Raw genomic sequence first — 16873 nt, 5'->3', positions numbered from 1 at the left:
ATTTCACTTGGCCATACTCTCCTATCCCTTCATGAGCTTTCTGTCCTGTTAATTCTGGTGTCTTTCTTAACTTTTTCAATACTCACTTTCCCTTTAACTACATCCTTGTATTTCCAATTTGTTCCCCCCCCCCCCCACTATTTATTTTAAACCCTCCCATGTAGCAGTGGCAAACCTGCCTGCCAGAACGCTGGTCCCCCGCCTGTAACAGTGCAACCCGTCCCTTTTGTACAATTCACCCTTACCCTAAAACAGATGCCAGAGGTCTAAAAATCTAAATCCCTGCCCCCTGCACCAGCTCATCAGCCACACATTCAGATGCACTATCTCCCTGATCCTGCCCTCACCAGTACGAGGAACTGGAAGCAAACCAGAGATAACCACCCTGGAGGTCCTGCTTTTCAGCCTTCTTCCGAGCTCTCTTAAGACACGTTGCAGAATCTCGTTCCTCTTCTTCCTGGCGTTATTTGTGCCTACATGCACTACCACTTCCGGCTGCTCACCTTTACCCTTGAGGATGCCCTGTAATCGGTCCGTGACGTCCTGGATCCTGGCACCAGGGAGGCAACACACCATCCTTGAATCCCGCTTGTTGTCGCAGAAACCCCTGTCTGTATTTCTCACGATGGAGTCCTCGACTACCACGGCTCTGCCTGATGTTCGTCACGTCGGCTTTGCTTCAGCGCCAAGTTTTGATTCGCAGACCTGTCCGCCGCTCAGACTGGCGGTTTCTTCTGTCCCGACAGCTTCCAAGAAGGTGAACCTGTTTTCAAGAGGTACATCCCCCGGGGTCTCCTGTACTCTAAGCTTCCTTCCCTTCCTCATCATCACCCACCTTCTCTTCCGATACCTTCAGTGTAACGGTCCCGCTGTAGGTCCTGTCCAGGAAACTCGCTTTTCTGGATGATTCCAGTTGCCTCACCAGTTCCGTAACATGGTCCTTCAGGAGCTGAAGCTGGACACACTTTCCACAGTTGTAGCAGCCAGAGGCACCAGCACAGTTGTAGCAGCCAGAGGCACCAGCCGTGCCCCTGACCTCCCACATCCTGCAAGCATCACACTGAATCAGCTTGACTGTCATTTATTCACTGCATCTCACCCTCTCATCTACCTGTCCAAATGTGATAGTACTTACCTCCTCTGGTAGCTCATTCCATACACACACCAGCCTCTGTGTAAACAAGTTGCTCCTCAGGCACCTATTAAATCTTTCCCTCCCTCACCTTAAACCTATCTCCTCCGCTTCTTGATTCCCCTCCTCTGGGTAAAAAACTGGTGCATTTACCCTATATGTTCCTCTCATGATCATATCCACCTCCGTAAGATCACCCCTCATTCTCCAGCCCTCCAAGGAATAAAGTCCTAGTCTGTCCAACCTCACCCGATAGCTCAGGTCCTTGTAACCCGGCAATATCCTCGTGAATCTTCTCTGTACCTTTCCAGCTTAGCAACGTCTTTCTATAACATGGCGACAAAAACTGAACACAGTACTCCAAACGTGGCCTAACATAATTATAACATAACCTCCCAACTTCTATACCCAGTACTCTGACTGATGAAGGGCAATGTACCGAAAGCCTTCATGACAACTTGACCACATCAGCACTTACCTCCCTCCCTAACAATGTGCAAGAGACATACTTGTTGAAGCAAGACAAGACACAAAGTATCTCAGGCAGTATCTCTGGAGAACATCCCTGGAGAACATCACATGAGATGATGTTTCAGGTCAGGAATTTTCTTTAGGTGAAGTTTCAGATCGGGATCCTTAGAGATCTCCAGAGATACCACCTGACCTGCAGAGTTGCTCCAGCACTTTGTGTCTTTTTTGTAACCAGCATCTGCAGTTTCCTGTTTCTACGTTTCTAGATGTATGAAGCCATTGCTACTGAAAATTTGTCAAGTCCATTTGACCTGACAAATCAAAGGGAGAGAACTGCAAGCTGCTGATGTCTAGATATTGACACAAAGACAGTTCAACCTGACACTGAGACTGAGACACTGAACCTGTCCCTGACCCCAGATCCCAGACCCAGCCCACTGAACTCTGACCTCTGCCTCAGTGCTAATCTTTGACCACTCCCCCAACTCTTGGCCCCTGTCTCTGTGCTGAACTCTGACCCTGCCCCTGGCTCGCACAGTCTGTGTTGACCTCTAACCTCTGCTCCTGGCCAATCCTGTCTGTGCTGAACTCTGACCCCTGCTCCTGGCTCGTCAAGTCTGTGTTGAACTCTGACCACTACTCTTGGCCTAATGAAGGTTCACAAAAATGCTGGAGAAACTCAGCGGGTGCAGCAGCATCAACGGAGCGAAGGAAATAGGCAACGTTTCGGGTCAAAACCCTTCTTCAGACCCTTCGCTCTTTCGCTCCATAAATGCTGCCGCACCCGCTAAGTTTCTCCAGCATTTTTGTGTACCTTCGATTTTCCAGCATCTGCAGTTCCTTCTTAAACTCTTGGCCTAATGAGTCTGCCGACCTCTCACTCCTGCCCCTAGATCACCCAGTCTGTGCTGAACTCTGACCCTTGCTCCTGACCCATCCCGTCTGAGCTGACCTCTGGCCCTGCCCTGTCCCGTCTAGTCTGTGCAGGGTGTTGTGGTGCAGTGCAGTGCAGGGTGTTGTGTTGTGGTGCAGTGCAGTGCAGGGTGTTGTGTTGTGGTGGAGTGCAGGGTGTTGTGGTGCAGTGCAGGGTGTTGTGGTGTGGTGCAGTGTAGAGTGGTGTGGTGCAGTGTAGTGTGGTGTGGTGCAGAGTGGGGTGGTGTGGTGCAGTGCAGGGTGTTGTGGTGCAGTACAGGGTGGTGTGGTGCAGTGCAGGGTGTTGTGTTGTGGTGCAGTGCAGGGTGTTGTGGTGCAGTGCGGGGTGGTGTGGTGCAGTGCGGGGTGTTGTGGTGCAGTGCAGAGTGGTGTGTTGTGGTGCAGTGCAGGGTGGTGTGGTGCAGTGCGGGGTGGTGTGGTGCAGTGCAGGGTGTTGCGTGCCTGCTCTCTCCTGGCGATGCTCGGGCTCAGCTGGATGTGAACTCAGCCGCCTCTCCTTTGATGCAGAGCAGAAACTGTTTTTGTTCTCCAATCTTCAACACTGAATGACATTAACATGCAGCAGTTGGTCAGCACCCAAGACTGGAACCCAAACCTCCTGTTAACCCTCTGTCACCTACCCCTGCAGCCCAAACCTTCTGTTCACAGGCTCAGAGATAGACACAGTGCTGGAGTAACTCAGTGGCTCAGCCAGCACCTCTGGACAAAAAGGATGGGTGGCGTTTCGAATCGGGACCCTTCTTCAGACCCCCAGATAACAAGCTCATCCATTAACCCTCGGTTATCCACTGTTGTCTCTGGTCAGTTTTGTGTTTGTGGTAACCTATTAGCCTGTATGTTCCCAATGAACTAGAATATTAACCATATAACCATATAACCATATACCAATTACAGCACGGAAACAGGCCATCTCGGCCCTACAAGTCCATGCCGAACAAATTTTTTTCCCCTTAGTCCCACCTGCCTGCACTCGTACCATAACCCTCCATTCCCTTCTCATCCATATGCCTATCCAATTTATTTTTAAATGATACCAATGAACCTGCCTCCACCACTTCCACTGGGAGCTCATTCCACACCGCCACCACTCTCTGCGTAAAGAAGTTCCCCCTCATATTACCCCTAAACTTCTGTCCCTTAATTCTGAAGTCATGTCCTCTTGTTTGAATCTTCCCTATTCTCAAAGGGAAAAGCTTGTCCACATCAACTCTGTCTATCCCTCTCATCATTTTAAAGACCTCTATCAGGTCCCCCCTTAACCTTCTGCGCTCCAAAGAATAAAGCCCTAACTTGTTCAACCTTTCTCTGTAACTTAGTTGCTGAAACCCAGGCAACATTCTAGTAAATCTCCTCTGTACTCTCTCTATTTTGTTGACATCCTTCCTATAATTTGGCGACCAAAATTGTACACCATACTCCAGATTTGGCCTCACCAATGCCTTGTACAATTTTAACATTACATCCCAGCTTCTATACTCAATGCTCTGATTTTTAAAGGCTAGCATACCAAAAGCTTTCTTTACCACCCTATCTATATGAGATTCCACCTTCAAGGAACTATGCACGGTTATACCCAGATCCCTCTGTTCAACTGTATTCTTCAATTCCCTACCATTTACCATGTACGTCCTATTTTGATTTGTCCTGCCAAGGTCAAATCAAAGCACCTCACCTCACATTTATCAGCATTAAACTCCATCTGCCATCTTTCAGCCCATTTTTCCAAATGGCCTAAATCACTCTGTAGACTTTGGAAATCCTCTTCATTATCCACAACACCCCCTATCTTGGTATCATCTGCGTACTTACTAATCCAATTTACCACACCCTCATCCAGATCATTGATGTACATGACAAACAACAAAGGACCCAACACAGATCCCTGAGGCACCCCACTAGTCACCTGCCTCCAACCCGATAAACAGCCATCCACCATTACCCTCTGGCTTCTCCCATTCAGCCACTGTTGAATCCATCTTGCTATTCCTGCATTTATACCCAACAGTTGAACCTTCTTAACCAACCTTCCATGAGGAACCTTGTCAAAGGCCTTACTAAAGTCCATATAGACAACATCCACTGCTTTACCCTCGTCAATTTCCCTAGTAACCTCTTCAAAAAATTCAAGAAGATTAGTCAAACATGACCTTCCAGGCACAAATCCATGTTGACTGTTCCTAATCAGACCCTGTTTATCTAGATGCTTATATATATTGTCTCTAAGTATCTTTTCCATTAATTTGCCCACCACTGAAGTCAAACTAACAGGTCTATAATTGCTAGGTTTACTCTTAGAACCCTTTTTAAACAATGGAACAACATGCGCAGTACGCCAATCCTCGGGGACTATTCCCGTTTCTAATGACATTTGAAATATTTCTGTCAAAGCCCCGGCTATTTCTACACTAACTTCCCTCAATGTCCTAGGGAATATCCTGTCAGGACCTGGAGACTTATCCACTTTTATATTTTTCAAAAGTGTCAGTACTTCTTTTACTTTGAACCTCATAGTATCCATAGCTACTCTACTAGTTTCCCTTACCTCACATAATTCAATATCCTTCTCCTTGGTGAATATCGAAGAAAAAAAATTGTTCAATATCTCCCCCATCTCTTTTGGCTCTGCAGATAGCTGTCCACTCTGTCCCTCCTTGTCCTTTTGCTATTAATATAGCTGTAGAAACCCTTTGGATTGACTTTCACCTTACTTGCCAAAGCAACCTCATATCTTCTTTTAGCTTTTCTAATTTCTTTCTTAAGATTCTTTTTACATTCCTTATACTCCTCAAGCACCTCATTTACTTCATGCTGCCTATAATTATTGTAGATCTCCCTCTTTTTCCGAACAAGATGTCCAATTTCCCTTGAAAACCAGGGCTCTTTCCAATTTTTACTGTTTCCTTTCAACCGAACAGGAACATAAAGATTCTGTACTCTTAAAATTTCCCCTTTAAATGTCCTCCATTTCTCTTCTACATCTTTCCCATAAAACAAAATGTCCCAGTTCACTCCTTTTAAATCATCTCGCATCACATCAAAGTTAGCCTTTATTAGACGATGGAATACCATCGTTAGTTGAACTAAAAGAAGGGACATGGATTATGGATTTAGTTGAGTGTACCCTGTCCTGGTGTATCCTGGTGTGGTCTTCCCTCTAATCACTTAGTTTAGTTTATTGTCATGAGTACCGAGGTACAGTGAAAAGCTTTTGTTGCGTGCTAACCAGTCAGCGGAAAGACTACACATGCATATAATCCACAGTGTACAGATACACGATAAAGGGAATAATATTTAGTGCAAGATAAAGTCCTGCAAAGTTCATTTAAGAATAGTCCGAGCATCTCCAATGAGATAGATAGTAGTTCAGGACTGCTCTTTAATTGTTGATAGTATGATTAATTTGCCTGATAACAGCTGGGAAGAAACTGTCCCAGAATCTGGTGTGTGTTTTCACATTTCTGTACCTCTTGCCTGATAGAAGAGGTATGAAGGCCTGTACCCTGGTGTAGTCTTCCCGGGGGCTCATACTCTCCTGTAGCCTTGTCTTGCTCTTGCCAATACTGCGGTTCATTCTCTCCAGAGGTTCTGTACTGTGGTATGGCCTTTACTCAAGGTCTGGACTAGGATGTGGCCTCTCCTGGCAGCTCATACCATAGTAAGGCTTCTCCTGAAAACCTTTCCTCAAGCCTCCTACTGGACTGGTGGCATTTCTGCAACAGTATTACTGAATGTGACTTTTTCTGAAGGACCAGACTGGGATATTGCCTTTCCTGTAGACCCTGGCCAGGTGTAACATCCCCTGAGGGCCCTTCACAGGGTTGATCACTTATGATACGATACGATATGATAGAACTTTATTTATCCCAGGAGGGAAATTGATCTGCCAAAATAGGCCATAAAAACACCAAATACATAAAATTAAAGTGATGAGTAGAAAAGGTTTGGGATGTGCAAAGACTGGGGAGTGGGGCGGGGTCAGTCTACCCCACAACAGTAGGGGAGAAGTTGTACAGTTTGATTGCCACTGGGAAGAAGGATCTCTTGTGGCGTTCTGTGCTGCATCTTGGTGGAACCAGTCTGTTGCTGAAGGTGCTCCTCAGGTTGACCAGTGTGTCATGGAGGGGGCGAGCTGTATTGTCCAAGATGCTCCGCCGTTTGAGGAGCATCCTCTCCTCCAAGACCTTCAACCTCAATGTCTTTTCCCTGATGAAGACTGTGAAATTGGCTGAAGATTTGCAACTGAACTGTAAGAAGAACAATTGTTGGATGTAACTGATAGTTTTCTGCAAATGCATGCTACATCAGATGACATGAGCAATCTTTGGGTGATCAACTATTTCTGCAGTACTGTCTGTGTCAGCGCCTGTGCCAACCTCACTGTCGGTGTCAGGGTCTGTGTCAGGGTCTGTGCCAACCTCGCTGTCTGTGTCAGAGTCTGTGCCAGCCTCGCTATGGGGATAGGAACACTCAGGCATTATGAGAAATACTAAAGAAATTGGGTGTGTCTAATTTATGCGCTGTTGGATGTTTATTTAAATGTCTGTTGGCTTGGGGACTTGCAGTCCTTGGAAGCAGCTACAGTTTAAAGGGATGGCTCCGAATTGCAAGTGTTGCTTTTCTGCTCAGTGGATGGTTCTTGTACCTTTAAGGCAGAGTTGGCCACAAGTTACGAGGCACACAGTTGATTGTGCACCAGCCGCCAGCGTGCTTTCATTAGCATGCACGTAACTGATTATCATGCTCCAGAACTAATTAGATGCTAAGCAAGCAAACGGAAACAGAGCCAGCGCCAGTGAATATCTTCCTAATAAGGTGTCCAATTGGTCCATTTGCTAGTACGCTCTCATCTCGTCGACAGAAAGTTGTGGGCTTTGACAACATAATTTAGGCTGCCACAGCCAGTGTGGTATTGAGGGAGTGCTGCAACCATAGATGAGACATTAAACCTATGGGCTATCTACCTGCAATTGTGAGCACCCTATTCAGAAGAGTGCTTGTTCTGTCCAGGCCAACTTCACTCCCTCAAACAAAATTAATTGGCTGGTGATTGATCACAATTACTGAATATGAGATAGAGATTTAGATTTGTTTAGTTTAATTTAGAGATACAGCACATAAATAGGCCCCTCGGCCAACCGAGTCCACACTGACCAGTAATCCCCACACACTAACAGTATCCAACACACATTAGGAACAATTTACATTTATACCAAGATAATTAACTTACAAACCAGTACTTCTTTGGATATGGGATACATTTGTTTACAAACCGATAGTAACTAAAATTCAAAATGGATCCATGGGCTGCAGAATGCATTGGGATGTTTTGAAATGTAAACATTCTTTTGTCCTCCTGTAACCTGTGGCCCTAGCTGGGTAATCCCCCCACTCAGTGATATGACTTTACAATTCTAACCTCAAACTCTGTGATTATGTTGATTTTAGGTTATAGCATGACTGGGAAGTCTGATACTTGCTGGTCCTGTATCACTGGATCTTCTTTATTGAACCGCTGGAGCTTTTGTGGTGAGAGTGTTCCCAAAGCCTTGTTTGCAGGGTTTTGAATGGGATATATTTTTGCTAATGTAGCATTATTACAGTTGCATAATAACCTGGGATTAGTTTAGTTTAGTTTAGTTTAGAGACACCTCATGGAAACAGGTCTGGGCTGCGTCTACAATTCTCTGAAATTTCTTGCGGTCAAAGTCAAAAGTCAAAGTAGACTTTATTGTCATTGCGATCTGAATGAAATTTTGTTGCCTTGCAGCCCTACATATAGTAAAAATGACAAAAACACACAATAAACACAAATTAACATCCACCACAGTGAGTTCACCAGGCACTTCCTCACTGTGATGGAAGGCAAAAGTCTTTGTCTCTTCCCTCCTTATTCTCCCTCTGGGCCGAGGGGATCCAGGCTTCAGATGTTGTGACCCCGCCGGGCAATGGTAAGTAATGTCAGCCTCGCGGCTGAATCCGAGCTCCGCGAACGGGCCGGTTCAACTACGCGGCCCGGGGTGGTCGAAGCTGCCGAAGCTGCGGCCCTCCAGTCCAGCGGACGCAGCTGTTATTGCGGGAGCTCCAGAGAACAGGTCACCAACCTGGGAACTGCGAGCTCCCGACGATGTCATCCACTGGGCCCGCGGTCGGGTCGGGTGGCCGTTGCCGCCGGAACACTGCCCCAGCTCCGAGGCCGGGTCGCCGCTGCCCCAGCTATGAAGCCGGGTAGCCGCTGCCGCTGCTGCTGCCCCAGTTCCGAGGCCGGGTCGCCGCTGCCCGTCTCGGATTGAGCTGTTCCAATACCAAGCTGTGATACAGGGTGAAGTCGGGGCTGCAGTGTCAGCCTGGCTCACACTGGCTGATGTTCCCAGAACACCTCCACCCCAGTGTCATCCCCACCCTCCCCTAGTGTCACCCCCACTGTCCCAGTGTCACCCCCACTGCCCCAGTGTCACCCCCACTCTGCCCCAGTGTCACCCCCACTGTCTCCCAGTGTCACCCCCACTGTCTCCAAGTGTCACCCCCACTCTCCCAGTGTCACCCCCACTCTCCCAGTGTCACCCCCACTCTCCCAGTGTCACCCCCACTCTCCCAGTGTCACCCCCACTCTCCCAGTGTAACCACACCTCATTCACCGCCATGCAGTGCGATCCCCGTCACAGTAACTCAGCAACACTAGGAATGCTCTTTCTGGAAAGTAAAGTTGAAGAATGTGGAATTCTGCAACAGTCAGCACATTGAACTAAATCGTGCGTCTGTCACATTTGGCGGCGCGACTCACCAGTTGCAGCGGCCCCTACAGCCTGTCTGTCTTTTTTTATTTTTTGTCTAGTTAAATGTAGTGTTGGTGTTTTTTTAATACTAGTTTTAAATGTGTATATGTGGGGGGGGGGGGGGGGGGGAGGGGGAAACCGTTTAAATCTCTTCCCTGTTCGGGAGACCCGATCTTTTCCCTGTCGGTCTCCGTTGTCGTTGGGGTCTAGCACCGTGGAGCGGCCTCCAACCTGAACGACCCGGGGGCTCGGGAGACTGCGGAGCTGCGGACTACTCACCATCGTGGGGCTGGCCGGCCTCGGAGCGTGGGGAGCGGTGGTGACTCGCTGCTGCAACGCGACTCCTGGGGCTCGGAGGCTCCAGCAATGCAGCCGCAGGTCCGGTGAACTGGGACATCGAGAGCTCGCGGGTCCGGGGGGGAGAGAGAGACCGCTTCCCGGAGCTCCCGCAACACGACTTCTCCAGCCCGTGTCGCGGGGTTGGAACGACCCGGAGCGGGGACGTACATCGCCCGGCACGGCTTCATGGCCGTGGGACATTCCAGCGCCTGCCGGGGGCTCCAACTTTGTGACATTTAGACCGGGAGCGGGGCCGTAAATCGCCCGGCACGGCCTAAAATGGCCGTGGGACTTATCATCGCCCACCTGGGGCTTGGACATCGGGAGAGACATGGAGAACAGGGGAGAGAAAAGACTTTGCCATCCATCATGGATGGATGTTTGTGTGAATTAAATTGTGTGTATGTCTAGGAAATTGTCTTTATTTGTATGGCTGTGGAAACAGAATTTCTTTTGAGCCTCACTGGGGCTCAAATGACAATAAAATTGTATTCTAAAGATATCATCAGCAACTTACAACTGTAAACAAAGTTTTTAAAAATTGTTTCAAGACAGAGATGATGTATTTTGATACTCCCAATGCCATGGCATGTCTTTGTCCACCAAACTGATGCAGTAGATGACAAACGCACAACTTACAGATTCAGATTCAGATTCAGATTCAATTTCAGATTCAATTTTAATTGTCATTGTCAGTGTACAGTACAGAGACAACGAAATGCATTTACAGTCACAGCTCAGTGACGATAGTGGAAAGGTTTAGTGTTGTCTCAACGTGAGCTATGTGGCTGTGACAACACTAATAGTCTGGGGTGACACTGTATCTTATCCACACTCTGTAGTGCACTGTAAACATACTCGAACATTAGCTTCTTGCTCACCATGTCTAGACGATATTTCATATCTTTTGTTCCTTCTGCTTGCTTATGAGGTGCCTGCTACAGCATTTTGAAATACGCAGAGCTGAACTTCGACTAACTTTGAAAAAAACAATCTTCTTGATCAGGGAAGGAAGGCGTCTGGGGAGCAACGTAGTCAGAGTCAGGGAGATGAATGGGACGAGTGGGAGGAAGGATGTGCCATGTTAAGCACAGGTTACAGAGAGTGGCGACTGGGAAGCCAGTGAAGGGAGATGGTTGGGGCTGGAGGTGACATTGGTGCGTCGCGGAGCTGGAGTGGACAAATGATCGTGTTCAACCCGGGATCAAATACGTTGCTGAGATTGTGAATGGTGGCTCAGCCTGAGTAAACATCCAGAGGTGATGCAAGTAATGTCCAGGAACTGTTGAAACTGAAGGTGGTGTTGTCAGTCCACTGTATTTAGTTAGAAGGAGGGTCTGTTCTTCCAACACTGGATGTGGGTGTGGACCACCCTTGGCAGTGGAGGCACCACAGGAGCAGACATGGAAACCTGGTCCAGCCTCTAATTAACTTACAAATCTGACTGCAGAACTGTTCCAATGTAATGAATTATTGTAACAAGGTGGCACAGTGGTGCAGCTGGTTGAGTGCCAGAGACCCAGATTCAATCTTGAACTCGGGTGCTGTCTGTGTGGAGTTTGCACGCCCTCCCTGTGACCGCGTGCCCAGTTTCCTCCCATATTTGAAAGACGTGCAGGTTTGTAACTTAATGGGCCTCTGTAATTTGTCCCTAGTGTGTATGGAGTGGGTGAGCAAGTGTGATAACATAGAACTAGAGTGAACGGGTGATCGATGGTCAGTCTGGACTCATGGGCTGAAGAACTGCCATTGGCTCTATTTATCCTCATGGCAAGATCAGCAGCATAATCAAGGACGAGCCGCACTCCGGCCACTCCCTCGTCTCCCCTCTCCCATTGGGCAAAAGGTATGGAAGTGTGAAAATGCACATCTCCAGATTCAGGGACAGTTTCTGCCCAGCATTTATCAGGCAACTGAATCATCCTCCCACATGCAGAGAGCAGTGCTGTGTTACTGTCTACCTCATTGAACACCATTGGACTATCTTTGATCGGACTTTACTGGTTTTATCTTGCACTAAACGAGCACTAACTACAGTATCTGTACACTGTGGACGGCTTGATTGTAATTGTGTATTCCCGCTGACTGGTTAGCACACAACAAAAGCTTTTCACTGTGCACGGTATATGTAACAAGAATCTAAACTAAACTCAAACTCCTCATCTGGCACAGAGTGTGCAGCCTGAGCTAAATTCAGAATTAATAAAATTCTTGCACTCCCATCTTTCAATGACATTGATAAAACCAGTTGTTAGAATTTGAAGAATGTTAACGCTCTGCTATATTTCACGGGAATTAAGTTAAGTATGTCGTTCATGCTATTTCTAAGTCTGTAAAGTTGATTCCAGGAACGGAACTATTTCTGTTCTGCAAAGCCAGTGTCAGGGCTCAAAATGGTCCCTTCAATGCAGCTCTTAAATTCCTGGGCCTCGACCCAAAACGTCACCCATTCCTTCACTCCAGAGATGCTGTCTGACCGGCTGAGTTACTACAGCATTTTGTGTCTATCCTCAGTGTAAACGAGCATCTGCAGTTCCTTCTGACACCTCAAATTTCTATGTTGTTTCTGCTCAGGTTAGATGGAGAGTTTGCCACCTACCCCCCCCCCCCATCCCCCCCCATGTCCCATCAAACACACCATCGAGGGGCAGGTATTGCACAAGACACAACGTGCTGGAGTAACTCAGCGGGTCAGGCAGCATCTCTGGCGAACATGGATAGGTGACGTTTCACAGAGTGCTGGAGTAACTCAGCAGGTCAGGCAGCATCTCTGGCGAACATGGAAAGGTGACGTTTCACAGAGTGCTGGAATAACTCAGCGGGTCAGGCAGCATCTCTGGCGAAAATGGATAGGTGACGTTTCACAGAGTGCTGGAGTAACTCAGTGGGTCAGGCAGCATCTCTGGCGAACATGGATGGGTGACGTTTCACAGAGTGCTGGAGTAACTCAGCGGATCAGGCAGCATCTCTGGCGAACATGGATAGGTGACGTTTCGGGTCAGGCCCCGTCTTCCCTTCTACAAATGATTGGAGTAGGGGGGGGAAGCTAGATGAGGTGTGGGCAGGGGCAGAGTCTGGAAAATGATAGGTGGGTACGTGTGAGAGAGATGAAATGGCAGATGAGTGGACAAAGGCCACAGAAAGTTGACAGAGATGAGAAAGAGACAAAAGACTGTGAGATATGGAGAGAAGAAGAGGAGTGATTTGTAATGCTGGAGGGGGAGAGAGGAGGAAGGGAGCAGGGAGAAGTGAAAAGGGAGGTGGGAGAGTGTGAGGGATAGATACACATCCAGGTGGGACACTCTGTAGAATGGAGGAGGGAGGGGAGAAAAAGGGGGGGGGGGGGGGGGGGGGGTGGGGGCTTAGTTAATGACCTAAAACTGGAGAGTTACTCCATCAATGTTCAAGGTTGCAGCATGTGCAGCTTCTTGTGAACTACACAGGTTAGATGGAGGTTAAACCTTCCTTCCTGCTCTATTATTAATGTAGGTAGAAGAGGCAGGTCATTGGATCATGTTTTTGTAAACTTCCATAAAATGTCAATTCTTGAGGAAGATTATTCCTTGACTGGATCTGTGCATCACATTTCACTGCTCATAAGTTTATGTTCGAGAAGCAGAATTAGGCCATTCGGCCCATCGTCCACTCCACCGTTCGATCATGGCTGATTTATCTGTCTCTCAATCCCATTCTCCTCCCCCTATCCCCTGATATCCACCATTCCTCCCCATCACTGGGACTCTGCCAGTGGGACTCACCAGTTAGGAAATATCGAGCTAAGGTGGCAGCCGCACTCCGCTCCCTCCCCAGTAGCAACCCCGATGCTCAAAATAACCCTGATCATCTCCAGCCCCAGCCCCAGCCCCAGCCCCAGCCCCAGCCCCCCAGCCACTGGACAACCCCCCCCCCCCCCCCCCCCCTTCCCCTTCCAACTACCATGGTGACTGACTCCTGGCCTGAACATCCCGATCTGATCCCCTCATCCCACCTATTTGTAACACATCCCATGCACCAACCCAATCCTTCATGCACTGCCGTCCCAAACCTTGCCCCCTCCCACATCCCTACCTGCACCCACTGGAGCCCCCTTCTCTCCGTATTACCTCATGTATCCTGATCTGGAATATGAGGACTCCACTATGCGGAATACGCCATCCAGCATTTAAAGCCTCCTAAGTAATTTGGGGAGATGACAGGAGAATGGGGTTGAATGGGAAAGATAGATCATGCATGATGGAATGGTGGAGTAGACACGATGGGCCGAATGGCCTAATACAGCTCCTTGAACATGAACTTATGAAAGTATGGGTGGTAGAAGTTGTTTTGGGTTTGCAGGTGACCCGCTGGTTAAACCTGAGCACAACTCAACATTCAAACCCTCCTCCACCCTGAACAGTCCCTTGTCTTCTGTTCTGCTCCATCTTTTTGCCTTCTCACCACTCAGCTGTTGGAGGGTGGCCTTGGTCAAGATGTTTGTGTGTGGACATCTCGGACCTGTGCTCTTCCTGTGGTACAGCTGGGACGTGTGTATTGGCTTTGGATTCCTGCAGGAGTTGTAAGAGCTACAAGTGCCACCAAAGTCCCTGGCAGCTTGGGTGTGGCACAGTGGTAGAGTTGCTAGATCATGACTACCTGTTCATTCTCGCCGTGATCGCATGGGTTTTCTCCAGGTGCTCCAGCTTCATGTCACACTCCAGAGACGTAGAGGGTTGTAGGTTAATTGGCTTCGGTAAAGAAAATTGTAAATTTGTTTCTATGTTTAGGATAGTGCTAGTGTACAGGGGTCGCTGGTCGGCACGAACTCGGTAGTCCGAAGTGCCTGTTTACATGCTGTATCTCTAAACTAAACTAAACTCAACTCCATCTCTGTTCCCAGATGAATGAGTGCTGAGCAGTTTGAGAGAAAGAGCAGAGAGGTTAATGGATTACAGTTAGCGCTTTAGTGGTGTTTCACTCTGGGATGTGCCGTGACTGAGCCAGGTCTCCCACTGGCATTGTGCAGGCTGTCACAAGTACATCTAACACTGATGACAGCGTGCCACTGATGCTGATGTTCACCAAGTATGAGCCTGCCATGGGCTCGGCACACATCTTATATTTCTGACTGGTGCAAACACTCTCATTCGCGCTCGACTGGATTTGGCACAGCTACAAGATTGTGTCTACCGTGCCCTGTCCAACATTCGAGGCATTCTTTCCTATACACAATGACCAGTTCTCGCTCTCCTAGCCCACAGTAAATGTTTTCCTCCCTCTGATCTCTGCAGATGTGGACGAGTGCCAAGTGCATAATGGAGGCTGTCAACACAAGTGCATAAATACTCTGGAATCACATTACTGCGAGTGTAAACCAGGATTCCGCCTGCACACTGATGGCCGCACCTGTATCGGTGAGTATTGCCAACCCATCACCGACACTGCATGGATGCTGGAGTGGTCACATATTCCTTCTCTCCAGAGATGCTGCCTACCCCCCTGAGTTACTCCAGCATCTTCGGTTTAAACCAGCATCTGCGGTTCTTTCCTGCACATTGCCCGTCGACACTGGTGCGTCTGTGTGGTTCTGGGGTGGCAGTGCAGCCCTGTCCTGGAGAGCCAGTGCCTCTGCCAGCTCCTCTGCCCACCAGTATTCCCAGCACCTTCCTGACTACTCCCACCCGCCTTCCCACCACCAGAGCCGTGAAGGGACACTACCCTCGGAATGGATTTCCGTTAGTTTTGTTTATTGTCAGCGGAAAGACAATACATGATTACAATAGAGCCATCCACAGTGGAAGCTAAAATAGCTCAGTCAACCACTGTCTAGTTGTTGGTGGGATGGTTCAGTTGCCTGGTGGCAGCTGGGAAGAAACTGTCCCTGAATCTGGAGGTGTGTGTTCCCTGCTTTTATCCTTATGAATGATTGCCATGCTTGGACCATCCATCAGACACACCATCACTTGCAGGCTGACTGACACTCCCTCTTCCCAATCTCCGAATCACAGTCCTTACTTTCAGGCATCTACCAGATCCCTGTATCCAGTCTGATCTCCCCTCGTGCTGATGTGGTCTGGTGTGTTATTCTCTGATCCCAGTGTTCGACCATCCATGTCTGCTCCTCCTTTCAGAACAGTTTCCTGGCATTCTATGCTGCCGAGAGGGGACCACCTCTTCACCCCACCGTTCCTCAGTGTCCATTTCCTCTGCTTCTCATAACAAACCTTAATAAACTCTGATCGACACAAAATGCTGGAGTAACTCAGCGGGTCACTCAGCATCTCTGGAGAAAAGGAATGGGTGACTTTTCAAGTCAAGACCCTTCTTCAGACTGGCGTCTCGACCCAAAACATGACCTATTCCTTTTCTCCAGAGGGGCTGAGTGACCCGCTGAGTTACTCCAGCATTTTGTGTTGATCGCCGGTGTAAACCAGCATCTGCAGTTCCTCCCTACACCGAATAAAGTCTGGCTGTTTGTTAACTGTGATGTTCCTGCGTTCTCCCGCTAGAGCTGCTGCTTGTTGCTGCACCACCAGGCCTTCATGGGGCTTTCCCTGATGCCCCTGGTTCCCATTGATCTAAAGTCCCCCCTGTTGGCCACCTTTAGATGTGCTGGAGGAAGGCCTCCCTCAGTTTGGGTGAGAGGAAGGATTTCCTTGTATAGCCCAACCGGTCTGACCATAATCCCAGTAAGCCATCCTCCTCCAGAACATGGGAGCCTGGTGCTACCTCATGAAGGAAGGGTTTAGTTTAGAGATACAGCACGGAAACAGGCCCTTCGGCCCACCGAGTCCATGACAGCCAGCGATCCCTGCACACGTACGCTATCCCACACATGAGGGATGATTTACAATTATACCAAGACAATTAACCTACAAACCTGTGCGTGAGGAAACCGGAGCACCCGGAGAAAACCCACGTGGTCACGGGAAGAATGTACAAACTCTGCACAGACAGCAGCCATATCATGATGGCTCTGGTCTCCTGGTCTCTGGCACTGTGAGGCAGCAACTCTACCACTGCGCCACTGTGCTGTCTCTGTGTACGGGGAGTTGTAACGTGGTGAGGTGGGAGCGGTTTGATGAAGTGTAACCACCAACATGGATCATTTAGCATGAAAGGGTTGGCCCTGTGTTCAATCAGTCTGTGTATCTCTTTCTGCGTGCTCCATTTGAAAACATTTGAAACTCCTGAGATTGTTTAAATTATTCTGTTATTGTAGTTCAGTAGCTAAATAGCGACATTAATT

The 16873-nt window shown here is 48.4% G+C and overlaps 1 protein-coding gene across 2 annotated transcripts in view; it reads left to right on the top strand.

Moving 5' to 3' along the window:
- LOC129711769 (multiple epidermal growth factor-like domains protein 6) overlaps window positions 1-16873 on the top strand; it is a 552574-nt gene that overhangs the window by 349968 nt on the left and 185733 nt on the right. For both annotated transcript variants that reach the window (XM_055659700.1, XM_055659701.1), the window contains one exon: window positions 14916-15038. In XM_055659700.1, coding sequence (XP_055515675.1) covers window positions 14916-15038 — 123 coding nt within the window. The remainder of the gene's footprint in view (window positions 1-14915; window positions 15039-16873) is intronic.

Source organism: Leucoraja erinacea, chromosome 30 (genome assembly GCF_028641065.1).
Source record: "Leucoraja erinacea ecotype New England chromosome 30, Leri_hhj_1, whole genome shotgun sequence".
Lineage (NCBI taxonomy): Eukaryota > Metazoa > Chordata > Chondrichthyes > Rajiformes > Rajidae > Leucoraja > Leucoraja erinaceus.
This window is presented reverse-complemented; position numbering and strand designations above follow the sequence as displayed.